This window comes from Paracoccidioides lutzii (genome assembly GCF_000150705.2).
Source record: "Paracoccidioides lutzii Pb01 unplaced genomic scaffold supercont2.7, whole genome shotgun sequence".
NCBI classification, from domain to species: Eukaryota; Fungi; Ascomycota; class Eurotiomycetes; order Onygenales; family Ajellomycetaceae; genus Paracoccidioides; species Paracoccidioides lutzii.
Window position 1 is genome coordinate 123,922 of NW_015440953.1, and position 16,906 is coordinate 140,827.

Sequence of the window (16,906 nt, forward strand, 5' to 3'; positions counted from 1 at the left end):
GAACTCGACAAGAACTTTCCAAGGCCTTTTCGGGGCCACTGACTAACCCACAAGCTGGCGGTATCAACAGATCGAGTTTACGTCTGGGTTCCTCTTCCCTGCTGTTTAGTGTGGGACGATGATTCTTGCACCATTATCTCCTCTCCTCCTGACGAACCCTCATTTCCCATTAATCACTTCAATCATAGTGAACTCCCTAGGCAATGCTGCGTAAGGTAGCTTGTCAGAACACCCTGTTCACTAACTAAATGTTAACTAACGTAATCCGCCACCCAACGACCTCACTCTTTTCATCTCAGTGCCCAACTTCAACCACCCACCATGGTGCCCAATGAAGAGGTGATGCAGTCAGCTTTTGAGGTTTTGAACAGGCAATTAATTATGCTCAGATCACAAGAGAATTCAGAATTATCTGAACAATGTTGATGCAGCACTACGACGAAGACACACAAGTGTTCCGAACAGAGGCAATTTCTGCGGACTGCCAGCTTCTCATCAACACTGAAGAAAACTGCCAGCTGTTCCATCCATGTAAACTGTCTTGCAGACTGTGGCTTCTCAGTGTGCAAGATTCGATGATTGAGATTACAAAACCATCTGTGAGAGTCAATTGAGTTGTTCGCGCCTCTCCAAGGGCTACAGAAGTTGCTCGGCGGTTGGCAGGCCGACCAATCCGCAGTGAAATGGATCATGAGCATTATGAACGTCTCGCCGTTGAGGACTATGTGAATGACTGATATTATTTCAGAATTATGCAAGATTACTAAAACCTGAGAGGGGTTGATCCTGATGATGGACTGAAGTTTGAAAATCATTCTTATACATTGTCAGGGAATGGCAATGGGAATGGGAATGAGAATAATTTAAACAGCCCACCGTACTCTCCACCAGATCGGTTCTGCATCTACCAAGCTTGTGGCAACACCAAGACCTTGATTGCCACTACTGTAGAATACAAACCTCCCCCAATAAGCTGTTCCTGGAGAACCCTGACTTTGGTCGATTAACTTCTATCATGACGCCGTGGAGTCAAACCTCATTCCAACTGGCGGTCCGGAAAAAGTCGAGATACAATGCCACGCATCTCGCTGGATCGGCTATTGTACAGGAGTATCGTGTGATGATCCAAGAAAGGCTTGAGTATTTATACTTAACCACAGGCTTATGGAATGTGCTACTGAGGGTTCTCTCCGATGACCCAGGAGCCCTTTACTATGACCTAGGCCAACCCAACTTGGACGTCGAGGCGAACATAGCAGGCTTCTGTCGACCGAAGACGGAGGTCGAGAGAGTGCTGAGTGCTGTGCCTTTGCCTTCATGAGTTGCCTCTCGGAAGTTCGTAATCAGGCTCTGGCGGAATTCAGCGCGGAAAACAATTGCCGATCTGGGAAACCATTTTCAGCCTCATTCGAATCCAGATTCCTGAAGATGAATTACGACAGAATCCCCCCAAACTCTGGCTACGGTTTTAGGAGGAGGGGGGGTTTGTAGGTCAGGAGAGTGCTGGTTTTGGTTTTGGGGTGGACGGGAGTATATGTATTTTATCATAGTAAATTCGTTTAAGATGATAGTCTTGCTTTCAGCATTTAGTTGGTACGACCGATGCTGACGAAATTGGTAAAGGGAAAGTGTCGGGATATCTCACGGGCTAATAATGCATCAAACGAGCGGTATATTTCTCTGCATCTATCATCATCGAATGGACTAGAAGGAAAGAAGGTGGTATTTATCCACAAAAGAATGTGCTGGAATAACTAAGCAACTAAATATCTCTTCGCTATATGCAATCGCACGTAATTTGTATGCAATCGCACGTTATCCTGACAGAAAGAGAGTAATCAAAATATGCAATTTTCGTGACATTGAGATTTCAGATGTGATGTTGAAAGGATGTTCGATTTGTTTTATGTTACTTTGTTTCATTTTTCTGGAAGTTGTCGGATATTATAGAAATAAATACACCATCATCATACTTACGTTCTTTTGCGAAATTCAGGGTTTGTGAGAGTCTCGTATGGACAGAATGTATATTTTTCGGAACCCCTCCAACTTTCCCTTTCCTCTTTCTCCGCTAACACCAACACCGACACGGCATTTAACACTCTACACCTTCAAAGACACCAGCGAAACCGCGAATTCAGACAATCCATCCGACCCCCAAAATGACCCACGATCTCGGCCCTTCAACAACCCCTAACACCCCCACCAAACCCATCTCCGTCCTCTTCGTCTGCCTGGGAAACATCTGTACGGATCTACCCCTCCCCCTTTTCCCCCCAACTTCCTCTCCAATTTCATACACCCAACAAACTAAAACTAACCCCGTCACCCCCCCAGGCCGCTCCCCCATGGCCGAAGCTATCTTCCGGCACCTCACCGCCTCCCTCCCCCCCACCTCCCCCCTGCACTCAACACCCATAACAATCGACTCCGCCGGCACAAGCGCCTATCACCTCCACGCACCCCCCGATGCGCGCACCATGTCCACGCTGCGGCGGCACGGCATAACCGACTACACGCATGCGGCGCGGAAGGTGTGCGGGGACGACTTTGAGCGGTTTGGATACGTGCTTGCGATGGATGGGGTGAATCTGAGGGATTTGGAGGCGAAGCGGGGGAGGAGTAAGGGCAGTGGTCGTGGGAAGGGGGCGCAGGTGCGGTTGATAGGGGACTTTTTGGAGGAGGGGGATGTTGTTGGGAAGGTGGGTGGGGGGGAGGTGGTGGGGGATCCGTATTATGGGGGCGATGAGGGGTTTGAGAGGGTTTATGAGCAGCTTGTTCGGTTGGAGGGGGGGTTTTTGAGGTTTTTGGAGAGGGAGGTGGGGAGGGATGGGGAGGGGAAGGGGCAGTGATGGGTTTTTTTTTCTTTTTCTTTTTCTTTTCTTTCTGGTGGGATGTAGAGAGTGGATGTGTTGGTGATGAGTTTATGTTGGTTGGGGATGATTGTTTGAATTGCTAGCTTGATGAGTCCTTGGTATATAGGAATAGCTATGCTTTCGGTTTATTTTTACTTGGTTGGGGGGCCTTTCTGGAGTTTTCTGATGTTTCGTTCTTGGTTATAACTATGTACCCTTCTTTGCGCAACGCGGTGACATATACGTTGTCTGGACATTCTAGATAGATAGATTAAATCATAGAATATGTCGCTTGCTTATTATCATCTTCCATGGGATAAACCCATGTCAAAGGAAATGGAACCAGAGGTGGGTAAAAATTGATTTCCTCAACGTACTGTTCTCTTTCCGGGATCGACGTGGTGGTAGATATGAAAAATGTTGTGGTTTGATTGATATTTCCCCCCTGAATTAAAGCAGTTGGCAGCACAATCTCTCTATCATACAATGCAAACAAATAACAAGCATATGCACAAGCAGCGGGCAAACGCAGACGACCAAATAAAGTGAGAAAAAGGCCCATTTTCAACCCATACCGCCCCCATACGAATCTATGTTACATGGAAGAGATATCAAGGTTGATTTGGCGAAGAACATGTAGGAAGGTTGAGAATGCACCCAATTCGTTGCTCCAGTCGGGTAATTTCTGTCCCAAAAGCATTGATATCAATATCGTCTGTGGTAGAGTAATGCGCAGCCCGGGGATTAGTGGACATGTTGATTATTACTGAGTGTTGGTGAGGTGGCGTCAGAAGAACGTTTGATGTCGGGTGTTGCGTCGCGACTAACGGGTAGGAAGCCGGGATGGGGCAGATGCGAGGTTGGTTGGAGTTGTAGTCCTGAGAAAGTGTTTGGAACGAGAGGTAAAGAACATCAGCAAGGGCGGCAATCGTGGGTGTATGTCCGGGCAAGGATCATTGTCACGGGTAGTATTGCACTGCCACGGCTTGTCCGGGACTCAATAACTGGTCGATGTTTCCATTTCCATCCCGCGTATGTTCAAGCGTGTATATAATTGGACAAAAATCCAAAATGCAGCAGCGCAATATACATTCCTCTCCACCTCACACCCGCTGGCTAATCTTAATAGCCGCCCTACATCCCAAGCGCACCACATTAACCAACAAGTCATACGGCCTTGCCTCCTTCGCATCATTCTCCACCGCATGATCCAGATGCTCCAGCTCCTCATCTCTAATCCTCCTTAACGTCTGCACCAATTGCTCCAGCTCTCTCCTCCCGCCATCGGCCCCCTTCCCCTCCCCACCGACCCCTCCTCCTTCCCCCTCCAACCATCCCAAAATCTCCCTAACCTGCTCATTATAATGGCCGCCAATCTCTGTCTCCACCGCCTCCGTGCACGCCATCGCCGCCTCCCTCCCCATCAGCCCCGTCGACCACCCCAGCACCGTTGCCGCCACTTGCCAGACGGGATACATAACCGTCGGCCTGACGCGGTGCTTGGCGCAGAGCTCGTTGAAGGTTGCGAAGTGGTTCGCTTCTTGGTCGTACATGTGTTTCATGAGGGGGCGGAGGTGGGGATTTGAGCGGGTTAAGGGGGGTGTTTGGGCGGCGTAGATTAGTGTTGCGGCTAGTTCGCCGGCTTGGTTTACGCGGAGGGCACGGGAGAGGTAGGTGCGTTGGGACGGGGTGAGGGTGAAGGGGGGTTGTTTGGAGGAATTCTCTGGAGGAGCATTGGGAGGTGCGGGGTCTGGGGATGTCGAGGCGAGGCGGCGGGTTTGCTGGCTGAGTGGTAGGAAGCGTGGGATGGGATGGGTTTTGGAATATACCGGAGTTCGAAGGGATATTCTGCAGACAGAGAGGGACTGTCTGAGGGGGGGAATCGGATCCATTGGGGACGGTATAGATATAGTAGAGCGATCTGTAGACAATTGCTTCCTCCTTCCAGCGTGTAATTCCCTGTTCCCTTGGTTCCCTTCCGCTCTGTGGCTTGTGAAGAAACAATTTTGTATGTCGAAGGCAACTCGGGGATGATGATGATTGACGTCGACAATTTCCCCTTTGGGAATTGTCAGCGAGCGGAAACCCACTAAACTAACTGGTTAGTTAAGTCAGCGCTGAGTCAGCCGCCTCGCAAACTCCTCGCAAACTGAACGTCACGAACGGAAGAGAACAGAGACAAGAACAAGAAACAACCTCTACAGAAGACGACGGTTTGGACCCAGGGGCAACTGTCGAGGATCAAGGACGGATACTCGCATCTACTGCCATATACCACCAACCATCTGCTATCCCCTCCGTATACGTCTACGCGTGGTGGCCCCAGGTTGCTAGTTGCCTTTGGCCACCCCATCCCCCCCTCCCGACTTCATTCACCCGACGCAATCACCCAGTGAAGACGAGCTGTCATTGCGTACTTCCAAAAAAATACAACGCCACATAAGAGACCGATTTCCCTCCAAGGGACCCCAGACCCACCAGTCCCCGATTTGTGCGCTTCTACTGATTGCATAACTTTTATATAACCTACCTATGACATCCTGATCTCCTCGTTCCTTCTCTCTGACAACCATCGCTGCCAGCCATCTCTTCCTGCTCTCTTGATACCAGTTTCGCAAAATCTCAGATTTGCAAAGTTCCCAGCTGTAGCCCGCGGTTTCCCTTCATCATGTCGGATATCGACGCTGAAATCTTGGCTTTGGCGGGAGGCGACGACTCTTCGGACGAGGAAACCGCCCCGGCCCAGCCGAAGGGAGCCTCACCGAAGGGACATGGCTCTGGCACCAACAAGGACAACAGCAGCAGTAGCAGCGGCGGTGGCAGCAGCAGCAGCAACAACAACAACATCAACAACAACATCAACAACAACAACAACAACAACAACAACAACAACAACAACAACAACAACAACAACAACAACATCATCAACAACAACAACAACAACATCATCAACAACAACAACAACAACAACATCATCAACAACAACAACAACAACAACAACAACAACAACAACAACAACAACAACAACAACAACAACAACAACAACCACAGCAGCAGCCATAACAACGATGGGGGAGAGTCGGAGGAGGAAAGTGGCGAAGTTTCTAGGAAGAAGACTGGAAACAGCTCCTCCTCGCGCCGAAAGCGGTCGAGAAATGCAGCAGATGATGATGATGCTGAGCTGTACGTATTGTTACTCTCTCACTTGTTTCTCTGGACATTGTGCATGTTTACATTCACTTTTTTTTTTTTTTTTACACAACACACATCTTTTTTTGGATAGATTTCTTTTGTCTCTTTTACCTTCTTCTATCTACACTTACAGACTCTTTCTCCCTTTTACCTCTTACAACCTACAACCACAAAAAGCAACCATGCTAACCAAATACCAAATACTCAGCTCCTCCTCTTCCTCCCGCTCCCGCACCTCTCTTCGCTCTGCCGCAATGTCCGAATCATCGTCCTCCGCCTCCCCACCCCCAGACCCAGACTCCCAAGGCCCGATCTTCCCATACGAAAAGCTCTTCCATTCCGCCAAGGACAAGGCAGAAGTAATGGCCCTCCCCGAAATCCAGCGCGAGCAGCTTCTCTCCGACCGCGCGCAGCAGGTCGATCGACACAACCAGGACCTGGCCCTGCGTCGCTTGCTAGCATCCCGTGAGCGCGAAGAGGCCCGCGCAGCTGAGAAAATGATGAAGAAGCGAAAAGTTGGTGCTACGGACCTGGACGAGAAGGAGAGCCAGCGGAAGAGCTCGAGGCAGAAGACGACGCTGGGCGGTAGGAAGGTTGGGGAGACCTCTGATGCGATTGAGGCGTATAAGAAGAGGAGGGAGATGAAGGAAAAGAGGGATGAGATGCGTCGGAGGGAGGCGGGGCAGAGGAAAAGGGGGGCCAGAGATAGCTCTGGGTCGCCGGAGGATGGGCTTGTTTCGGACAATGACGATGCTGTTGTTGCTGCTGCTGGCGGTCACAGTGAGGTTGAGTGGGATGATGGTGGTGGTGGTGGTGGTGGTGGTGGTGGTGGTGAGGGTGGGGCGCGGAGGAGGTCAAGTTCGTTGCCGAAAGATGACCCCCCTGCTGAGCTGAGGGATATTCAGCGCGTGAAGGTTGGACGGAGCAATTTTGCGCAGGTGTGCTTTTATCCTGGGTTTGATCAGGCAATTGCGGATTGTTTTGTTAGGGTTGTTGTTGGGGTGAAGAAGGATGGGGAGAATGAGTATCGGGTTTGTTCGATTAAGAGTATGTATTTTTTTCTTTTTCTTTTTTCTTTTTCATTTTTACCTGTTGTTTGTAGGGTTGTTGCTGATAAGTTTGATTGTGTCTAGGATTCGTTGAGGGCAGACCATATGCCATGGAGGCTGCGAATGGGAGGAATTTCGTCACTACGCAATATGCCGTTCTTGCGCACGGCAAGTCGGAGCGGGAATTCCCATTCATCGCCTGTTCAGATTCGCCAATCACTGAGGTATATATCCCCATCCCTTCCACCCCATCGCTAACTGTTTATCCGCTCCCATAATATCCCACATTCTAACACCAATGTCCCCACACCCCCAGCCCGAGTTCAACCGCTACCGCCAAACCATGATCGTCGAAGGCTGTAAAATGCCCACAAAATCCCAAACCGCCGCCAAAGTCACCGCCATAAACCGGCTAATAAATCACACCTTCACGCGCGAAGAACTTGAAGAAAAACTCCGCCGCCAAGGCACAAACGACAACAAAACCAAAATCTTCCAGCGCATCCAGCTCGAGCGGCGACGCCAAGAAGCCCTCACATCCGGCGACGAGGCGGCCATCGCCCAATGCGATGCCGAACTGGCACAATTCGTCGGCCCCAAGTTAGCGTTCGGTACGGTGCTGTGTAAGCCGCGCTCGAAGGAGAAGACGCAGCAGGAGCGCCTGCAGGAGCTGAATTTACGGAATCAGAAGCTTAATGCGGAGAGTGTAAGACGGGCGGAGATTGAGGAGAGGAGGAGGGTTAGGCTTGAGGCGGAGCGGGTGGCGAGGGGGGAGGCGATCAAGGATCGTTTTGCTAGGGTTAAGACGAGGGCGAGGATTCATTATGATGTGCATGGGGATCGGTTGGTGCCGAAGGGGGCTGGGGCTGGGGTTAGGAATGGGAGTGGGAATGGAAAGGCTGAAGAGGAGGGTGGGGTTGTGAGTGAGGGCAGTGGGATCAGTGGGGCTGTTACGCCGATTACGGGGGCGAATACGCCTATGCCTGCGTCTGCGGGAGTTAGTTATGGGAATGGCAATGTGACTAAGGCGGGGACACTGAATGGTAGCGGTGCTGGTGGAGCGACGCCAGGAAATGGAGGCGGTACTGGTAGTGGTGGCAGTGGGAATAAGCAGCGCAAGGGAATTCCGGTTATTAGGCATCGGCCGACGGATGATGAGAATATTGCTGCGTTGGATTTGGGAATTGATATTGAGATTTAGGGGGGTGCGCTTGACCGGACTGAAGAGAAGGCGTGTGGGTGGGTGAAACTGACCGGACGACTTTACACACTCGGTGTTCTATGTCCTCCTTTGGGTTTGATAAGGTCTGATGGGGATGGTTGGTTATTCGATCTCTGATTCTGAGCGGTTCGGTTTATTAAGCTTTGTTTTCGTTTGCTTTTATAATCGCTTTTCCCCCTGCGCCTTATTCTTCTCGGCTTGTAATAATTTTTTTTTTTTAACTCCTAGATTCTTTAATTTTTCTTCCTGTTTTGTTTCTATGCGGGTTTTGGTTGGGATTTTCGGTATATTTTCTATGTTCTGGGGTTGTCTTGTGATGGTTTTACCTCCTTTTTCTTTTTACATCCCATTTTCTTCCCTCTTTTTTTTTTTTAAATCGTCGATGCATCCTGTCTGTGTTGCTTTCTTTTCTGCCGGCGATGTTTTAATCCCCTCCGCTGTCCCCTTATTTTTATAAAACCATCTGTTCTACGCTTCCCTGCCCCAAATCCCCAATTTTCCTTTTTCGTCGTGGCATGGCTATATAGCAAGCATGTTTCTTGCTTTCAATTTACGAGTGTTGTTTTCTGTTCCTTTCTTTGTCTAGCTGCTGACGGAGGAATCAGGTAGTATGCACATTTTACTAAACTGTCACTGTCACTGCCACTTGAGCTGTTATTCTTCCCCCCCCTCCTTCCCTTTTCCTTTTTACTTCCTTTTAATTTCGTTGTCTACTGTCTGCCATTTCTCTTATGATTATGAGGTTGTGGATTTGGGCCTTGACAAATGATTGTTCACGTTCTCGGGTTGTTGCAGACGTAGGAAGGGGGCAAGGGGGGAAGATGGGAAAAGGCTTAAAGGGGGCGGGGCGGGGGGAAGGGAATGGGATGGATGGAGTCAAATAATGGAGGATGGTAGAAAAGGAAGAGGAAGAGGAAGAGGAAAGGGAAAAACAAAATCGATGAAGATGATGGATGGATGGATGGATGCCGGCCGTTATTCTGAGTCGTCTTTTCTTGCTTTAAGAATTTATTAAGTTGATTTTATTTTTATTTTCATTTCCGTCTTTTGTAATATTTTTGCGGCATGTAGAGAGATAGATAGAATTGTCAATGTGATTTGGTTGTGAATGGCTTCGCTGTTCTCTGGAGGGTGAGATGGGGTATATTCCCCCCTGTAATAGTTCCTTCGCCATGCCTGCTGCGTCTTCGGGCGTGGAAGGGAGATGCTGTCCCCAACCCCTAGCCCTATTTCTTACTTCCCTTAGTTCTCTACCCCCCATAGTTAGTTAATCATTTCCTCAGGTATCTGTCCCCGGGCTAAAGGTCGGTTGGCACTAACTTAACTGTTGTGAATGCCAAAGCGTCCTAGCCCAATCCTTAACCAGCGGAGACGGCGGAGATGGGAAAACGAATCGCCAAATCCGGCCAATCCAAAGGCTTCGAAAAGCGGCGTTGTTTTGGTTAAATTTTTTTTTAATGTTTTGGACGGTCCGTGAGAACGCGCTGCAGGAGTGAGTAGGGTTGCGGGTTTGGGCATGAGGCTGGCTGGGTGAGCCTAGGTTGGGTTGTTGTTGTTGTTGTTGTTGTTGTTGTTGTTGTTGCGAAGGGATGAAGGTTAGGCGCTGTCGGTAGAACTTATTCACACAACTGTTGTTAACTAGTTAACATAATTCCCAAGCGAGCGGATATCCCAACTGACTAGATTTTAAATCAAATTATCTCAACGCCACAACGCTCAATTAAATTAAATTAAATTACACTGGGTTGAGGACATTTTATTCTTGTATGACCGAGAGTGGTGCAGGCTCAGATGGCTGAGACTCACGGGGTTGAATAACTGCCTGTTCAACGGGTGCAGCAGGTGGAATAATAAGATCCTGAGCTCCATTCCTAGTTAGACATCCTGCATGTTAGTAGTAGCGCAGAGTCCCATTGGAAAGCCAGTCTCATCAAAGTTGTATATATCCTCTGGCGGAATCCCATGCTCAACAATTGCATCCTTAAAGATCTTAAATCAAGTCTGAATAACCTTTATCTCCTCATATTTGGCCCGGTCATGATGATAGCGTCTGGAGCAGCGGGTCTGGAGTAGCGGGTCTGAAGCTCTGGACGGCGTGCCACTAGATTTGACACCCAGTTCTTGCCAACGCGGAGAGGGGTAGTGGTGGAGATGGTGGAATTCCGTATAGTAAGAAGATAATTAGCTGTATCCCCAACAAATGCTGGCTGCGGGGGAAATCCTCGTTTAGCTTGATCCAGCACCAATTCAACTAGCCTATTCTCTTCGGCCTGGGTTAATTTGGTTGAATTTGCACGTAGATCCATGCGAGGAGTCCGGCCGTTGAGTCGATAATTTAGAGTAGAGAATGGCACATTAAACACGCGTGCAGCTTCACCAATCGAGGATATTTCTTGCTTTTTTAAAGCATTTATCACGAGTTCAAGCCTTCCCTCTCTTTCAAGAGAATTTGAAGCGTTTTTATTGCGAATTGGTGGCATAATTGCGCGTTGAGATGGATGAGTAGATAGACGGGAAGATATTTTGAATTGGTGATCCGCTTGCTTGGGACTTAACGTTGGTTTGACGGAAGGATTGGACGCAGACTGATTAGGTAAGCGAGCTGATTCCATCGGTGCAACGCGCTAAATTGAATACGGACTAGCGCTTTATCCCGCGTTTTTGATTACAACGCGTCGTCACGGGTTTCGCGCCGGGGGGGAAAAAGACAGCGGGAACATGAAAATAGCCGACTTCGCAGCAACCCATCCACAACACGGCTTTAGTTGAGGATACACTTTACGTTTGATGAGATAACCCTCATATACGACTAACTACAGTTGGCACGTTACAATTGCCAGTTTCGTGCCCCGTTGCGGACTCCCGGACTTGGAGGGGAATGACGGGTGGTGTAGTAGTTATGGATATGTCCCCCGCAAGGCGGCCCACTACGCCGGAGCACCGCGATGCATCCAGTCAGAATGATGATGGCGATGGCGATGGCGATGGCGATGGCAATGGCAGAGAGGGATCTCCAGTTATATTAACGCCCGGAGCGAAGATAAGGGCTCTCGTGGCCGCTTATGATATGGACTCGGACGAGGATGCCAATACAAGCGCCAATACCGAGACAAGCAATAAGAAGCTGGGCGGTGAGGAGCCGGAGGTGATGAAGAATAAGAAGGTGCCTGTGTCGAGGCCGTTGTTTACGACGATGGCGGCGGATAGGGCGTGGGTGGCCGGCAAGGGTGAGAGGGCTGGTAGTGCCGGGCATATGGATCACGAAGAGGAAGAGGAAGAGGATGAGGATGAGGCGCCTGTGAGGCCGAAAGGGAAGATGGCGGCAAGGATGCAGGCTGCTGCTGCTGCGGCGGCGGCGGCGGACCGAAGTTCATCACGGGGAGGGAGGGTGGATGGACTTGTTTTGAAGGGGATGGGTAATGGGGATCGTGCGGCGGTTTCTAAGAATGTGAATCGGGATGAGAATATGGGTGCAGATGGAGATGCTACAATGTCTACATCTACACGGAAAACTTCTCCTGTACTGGAGTCTCGTTCACATTCACATTTCCCGCTGTTTGTGGCGCAGGGATCACCCAAGCTGAATGCCAATGAGGCTACGCAAGATACTACTGATACCACTGACGATGAACTTCCGACAACTAGAGGGAGGAGACGGAATTCTCGCTCCATTGCATCGAACAGATCATTCTCGCCGCTGTTCGTCCCGCAGGATTCACCCGTTACTAAGAAGAATGACAAGTTGGTCGATGGCATGGAGACAGATGATGATGCTGATGCTGATGCTGATGCTGATGATGTTGATGTTGATGACAATGCCCCAGCATCCTCCACAGCCCACAACCGCCTGCTGGCTCTTGTCGAAAAGAAGCGGAAGGAACGGGAAGCGCGTGAACAGCTCGAGGCGGAGAAGAAAGCAGCACGCCTACAGCGATCCAGCGACCTGCATGAAAAGCTGTTTAGTTCCGATCAGGTCATCGATGATGGCGACGATGACGCAGATGACGACGATTTGGAAGCGGCGAGGAAGCTAACACAGCATTCACGGCCGTCGGCGAGAAAGGCGAGTAAGAAGGCGCTCCTCGAGATGAATCGGGAGACGCAGAGGATTAGTCGGAATATGCAGCTGGCACATCAGGCCGTGACCAGGAAGAAGATTACAGTTGATAGCTTTTTGGAGAGGTTTAGGAAGAATAGTGCGGGTACGGCTCCGGCTGGGGTCGTTGCTCCGGCTCCGGCGTCGAGTTCTGTGCCTGCTTCTTCGGATAATGAGGGGCAACGAAGACAGTCTACGCCGCCTTCTTCGCCGGTGGAAGAAGAGAGCGCGTTAGGAGATGAACCTGCCGATCCGGCTGTTGAGGATACCAATACACATAAAGAGGTCAACGTGACGAACCATGAGGACCTTGAACTACCGTCTGTGGAAGATATATTTGCTGGGACTGCAAGGGTTGTCGCCAATGCACCACCCAACCCGGCCCCCAAGCTCTCCTCCAAGCCACCCTCCATAGCCCCAGCAACCGCACCAAAGTCATCCAAACCAGCACGACCCGCCGTCCGCGTCCGCCTCTCCCGTCAATCCATAGAAGAAAACCAAAAGAACGACTCCGACTCTGACCTGGAAATAATCACCTGCCCCGCCAAGACGAGACGCACAGCCGTCTTCGAAAACCTGCCCGCCCGCAATAACCAATCCTCGTCATCGAGTACGTTGCTGAAACTGAGGACACTGGCGCAGCTTACGTCACCGTCGAAGATGAAGCAGAGGTCCATGACGCAGGGGGAGTTGGAGGAGAATTTGATTCGGAGGGCGAGAATGCAGGCGCTGAGGGAGAGGGAGGAGAAGATTGAAGATCTGAAGAGGAAGGGGGTTTGGGTTGAGAGTGCTGAGGAGAGGGGGAAGGTTGAGGAGGAGGTTGAGGATTTGTTGGAGAAGGCGAGGGGGGAGGCGAGGGAGATTGCGAGGAGGGAGAAGAAGGAGGGGAAGAAGAAAGGGGAGGGGGATCAGGATGTGGTGGATTTGGATGATAGTGAGGATGAGGATTATGAGGGCGAGGAGGAGGAGGAGGAACAGGTGGAGCTTTCTGGGTCTGATGAGGAAGATGAGGATGAGGAAGGGGAAAGGGAAGGGAAAGGGGAAGGGGAAGAGGAAGAATCGGAGGATGGGGATGTACGAACTGAGAAAGGGGATGAGGGGACTGGGCAATTTATCCATAAAGAAGCTGATGAAGCTATGATCTCCGACGACGAGCGGAGTGAATCGGAGGAGCCCCAGGTGCAAGGAACGGACGAAAATGCACCGCGCAGGAAGAGAAGACGCGTCATCATGGACGACGAGGACGACGATGTGGATGACCTCAACGAAAACGAACCCAAAAACACCCTTCCTAAACCCCACGAAACCCCCATCCGCTCCCAGCACTCCCAACCCCTCTTCCCTCACCTCCCAACGACCGGCCACCCCTTAATGGGCCTAACCCAAGCCTTCGGCGCCACCTTCGCAAACAGTCAAGACGACCAGTACTCAGATGGCCAAGAGGACTCCCTCGCCCTCCTACGCCGCATGTCGAACTCCGAGCGTCCCGTCGACGAGCTGCTGGAACGCGACTTCCAGCAAGATATAATCCGCGACAGCCAGGGCAGTGGTGCCGTTTCGGATTCGCTGCCCCTTGATATCTTCGCTAGCTATCCAGTTGCCAGTGAGGATCGTGTCTCTGAGTCCCCAGCAGCGAGGACAGTGGCGTCGTATTCGTATTCGCAGGCGCCGGAGCCGACGCAGGATGCTGGGTTTGTGTATTCGCCGTTCGATCAGGGGAGGAGGTTCAAGGATGTGCCGTTCTCGACGGTGGAGACGGTTGCGGTTGGGGGTGGAGGTGGGAATGATATGTCTCCTGTTGCGAGGAGGGGGAAGGGGAAGTTGAGGCGTGGGCCTGCTGCGGAGTTTTCGGATGTGGAGGAGGAGGATGGTGAGGATGACGACGACGATGATGATGATGGGTTTTTGGGTAAACGTAGCGCGTTTGATGTTATGCGCAAAGCGTCGTTGGGGAAATCTGCAAAGGCAAAGGCGAAGACGCCCTTTGACAAGACGAAGAGTAAGGCGAGGGAAGTTATTGATGATGTTGCAGAGGAGTCTGAGGATGAATATGCGGGGCTTGGAGGGGCAAGTGATGAGAGTGATGGTGAGGAGGATGAGATTGATCTTAGTATGATCAATGATGAGGGCGGAGAGGTGGTTGATGAGAAGCAGTTGGCGGCTTTGAATGCGTATGTCTATTTCCCTTTTTTTACCCTTTTCCACCCGTTTTTACAGACATGTAGCATTATTGCCAATGATAACTAACAATCCACATCCCACAGAACCCACTCCCGCCAACAAGACGAGCAGCAAGTCAACAAGCTCATGCGCGACATCACCACCGGCGCCCTCGGTCGTCGTCGTGGTGCAGCAACCGACGACCTGGACCTGTCTGATTCTGACGACGAACGCATCGCCGCCCGCCGCCGGGCGAAGAGGAGGGAGTTTGCGAAGATGCGCAAGGCACTGTTGGCTGATGAGAAGATCGGGATGATTGCGGAGGATCCCAAGAAATCTGCTTTTTTGCGCACAATTGAGGATCGGGATGTGGATAGTGACACTCCCATGGCGGAGTTTTTGGGCGGGGATGACGATGGCGATGGTACTAGCTCGCAGAATACGCCAGAGCAAGATGTCGTCATGGCTGGTCAGTTGGAGGGACTTGAGAACAGGCACCTTGCTGCTACCAATAATAATAATAATCGCAAACGCCCACTTGACCAGTCAGCCCACGATGCGGTAAATCGGCGTCCGCCGCCACATCTTCGTCGGAAGGCAGGGGGTGTGACGATCAAGAAGCCGTCGACGCTTGCTGAGATTCGTGAGAGTGTCTCGTTCCTGCTTGAGGGGGATGAGCCGAATGAGTCGGAGCCGTTAACCGGGGATATCTTGCTTTCGGACGAGGAGCGGCCGGAAGAAGTGCGTCGGGCGAGGGAGGGAACTACTGATGAGGGACAGGATGATGAGCTGGAGACGCATCTTTTCTCTAACGGTTGCGGGGATGGGAATGGCGGTTCTGACAGGGCGAGCTCCAGCAGTAGTGGTAGGGGCAGTGGAAGCACCCACTCCAACCCCCGCCGCCGCCGACCGCGGGGCAAAGTCGTCGACCGCCTCTCTCTCCGGCGCCAGGCATCCTCCAACGCCGCCTCCACCAGCACCAGCACCACCCCATCCACATCGACCTCCGGTCCCCGCCAAGCCTTCTTCTCCACAACCACAACCAGCGTACCAGCCTTCACACGCCCACCGCCGCTCATCCACCGCGCCACGAGCAACCTATCCGTTTCGTCCGTGACGACGGCCGAGTCTGGGGTTTCTGTAGTGACGACGGGATATTCGGTGTCGGTGACGGAGGGTGGGTGTGGGGGTGGTGGGAAGAAGGGGAGTGTGAATTATTATGCGGCTGCGAGGGAGAGGCAGAGGCAGTGGGAGGTCAGGAGGGGGGAGAGGACAAGGGCGGGTGGGAAGGGAGGTGGGAAGGTCGTTGAGGGGGTTTTGGGGGGGTTGCTTGGGGGCGGGGAGTGGGAGTGAGGTGATTGAGTTGGGTTGTTGGATTTGTTAGGCATTTGGGATGGGTTTTTGCTGGCGGGGTGTTAATGGAGTTGTTTTTGATTTATATGTACATGTGTATACACATTGTCTTCTTTTTAGTTCTTTTGTTTTTCTTTTCATTGAATTTTTCATATGAATAGATGAATAAACTCGAGCAGCTGGGATCTTAAGTACGGCTCTATTTTAGACTATGTTATCGTACTGTGCTATGTGTGTAACATTGCAAGTTACCTGTGGATTGATAGAATCCGTTTCATTCAAGTCTGTTTCACGGAAAAGCCACAAAGAGGGAAACGGACATATACACACATTACAACAGATACCTTCTCATCCATCCTTCCACTCCAAAACATCCCACTCAACACCAACAATCCACTTCTCAACCACCATCCCCGCCGTCCCAGCCGCCCCACGTAACCCACCACCCTCACCCTCACCCTCACCCTCACCCCGTCCCCCCTCCTCTTCCCGCCTCATCCGTCTCCTCCCTCTACCCCCCGCAAACTCCTCAATCTCCATCTCCCACACCAAACCCCTTCGAATCCCTATTTTATCTCCCTTCGCAATAGTGGGCAGAGGAGCTAGCGACGACTGCGGATAACCCTGCGCATCATATGCAGCGTGTCTATGTCCCCGAGAACGGGATGGAGCGGACATGGGTGCGCCGAAGAGGAGGATTTTGCGGGGCGGTGGCTGCGTGTGTTGTTGTGTGGGAGATGGAGTTGTGTTGGGATTCGTGCGGGCAGGTGTTGTGATGGGATAGGGGTTGGGGTGGTTTATGGGATTTGCAGTTATTAATGTGACAGGGGCCGGGTGGCCCGGTGTATATATGAGCTGTCCATTGCTGTGGGCAGACGAGGGGTGTTGCAGGTCTAAGACTTGGCATGTGAGGTAGTAGTTAATTGTTCGGGTTAGGGTTGGGATTGGTTGGTGCGTGGTTCTGGATGTCTGGGTATTA

At 51.2% G+C, this 16,906-nt stretch overlaps 6 protein-coding genes across 6 annotated transcripts in view; 4 read left to right on the top strand and 2 right to left on the bottom strand.

The window, feature by feature from the left end:
• Positions 1-1,015: 1,015 nt before the first annotated feature.
• On the top strand, positions 1,016-1,472 carry PAAG_03344 (hypothetical protein; the record flags this gene model as incomplete). The annotated part of the gene is made up of 2 exons (XM_015844937.1): positions 1,016-1,291; positions 1,365-1,472. The coding sequence occupies 2 exons, from the start codon at positions 1,016-1,018 to the stop codon at positions 1,470-1,472; spliced, it is 384 nt and encodes a 127-aa protein (XP_015701911.1).
• Positions 1,473-2,162: 690 nt separating this feature from the next.
• On the top strand, positions 2,163-2,852 carry PAAG_03345 (phosphotyrosine protein phosphatase; the record flags this gene model as incomplete). The annotated part of the gene is made up of 2 exons (XM_002794754.1): positions 2,163-2,247; positions 2,338-2,852. The coding sequence occupies 2 exons, from the start codon at positions 2,163-2,165 to the stop codon at positions 2,850-2,852; spliced, it is 600 nt and encodes a 199-aa protein (XP_002794800.1).
• Positions 2,853-3,958: 1,106 nt separating this feature from the next.
• Positions 3,959-4,747, bottom strand: PAAG_03346 (catabolite repression protein CAT5; the record flags this gene model as incomplete). Its single annotated transcript, XM_002794755.2, has 1 exon — positions 3,959-4,747. The coding sequence occupies one exon, from the start codon at positions 4,745-4,747 to the stop codon at positions 3,959-3,961; it is 789 nt and encodes a 262-aa protein (XP_002794801.1).
• Positions 4,748-5,523: 776 nt separating this feature from the next.
• PAAG_03347 (hypothetical protein) lies at positions 5,524-8,297 on the top strand (the record flags this gene model as incomplete). Its single annotated transcript, XM_015844938.1, has 4 exons — positions 5,524-6,038; positions 6,256-7,094; positions 7,181-7,320; positions 7,413-8,297. 4 exons carry the CDS (start codon positions 5,524-5,526, stop codon positions 8,295-8,297), a joined length of 2,379 nt encoding a protein of 792 aa, XP_015701912.1.
• A 2,920-nt stretch (positions 8,298-11,217) lies between these two features.
• Positions 11,218-15,927, top strand: PAAG_03348 (hypothetical protein; the record flags this gene model as incomplete). Its single annotated transcript, XM_002794757.1, has 2 exons — positions 11,218-14,585; positions 14,679-15,927. 2 exons carry the CDS (start codon positions 11,218-11,220, stop codon positions 15,925-15,927), a joined length of 4,617 nt encoding a protein of 1,538 aa, XP_002794803.1.
• A 348-nt stretch (positions 15,928-16,275) lies between these two features.
• PAAG_11586 (hypothetical protein) overlaps positions 16,276-16,906 on the bottom strand; it is a gene marked incomplete at both ends in the record, with an annotated part of 1,749 nt that continues 1,118 nt past the window's right edge. Inside the window, one exon of the mRNA XM_015847208.1 lies at positions 16,276-16,826. Within this exon, the coding sequence (XP_015703117.1) occupies positions 16,276-16,826 (551 nt within the window). The remainder of the gene's footprint in view (positions 16,827-16,906) is intronic.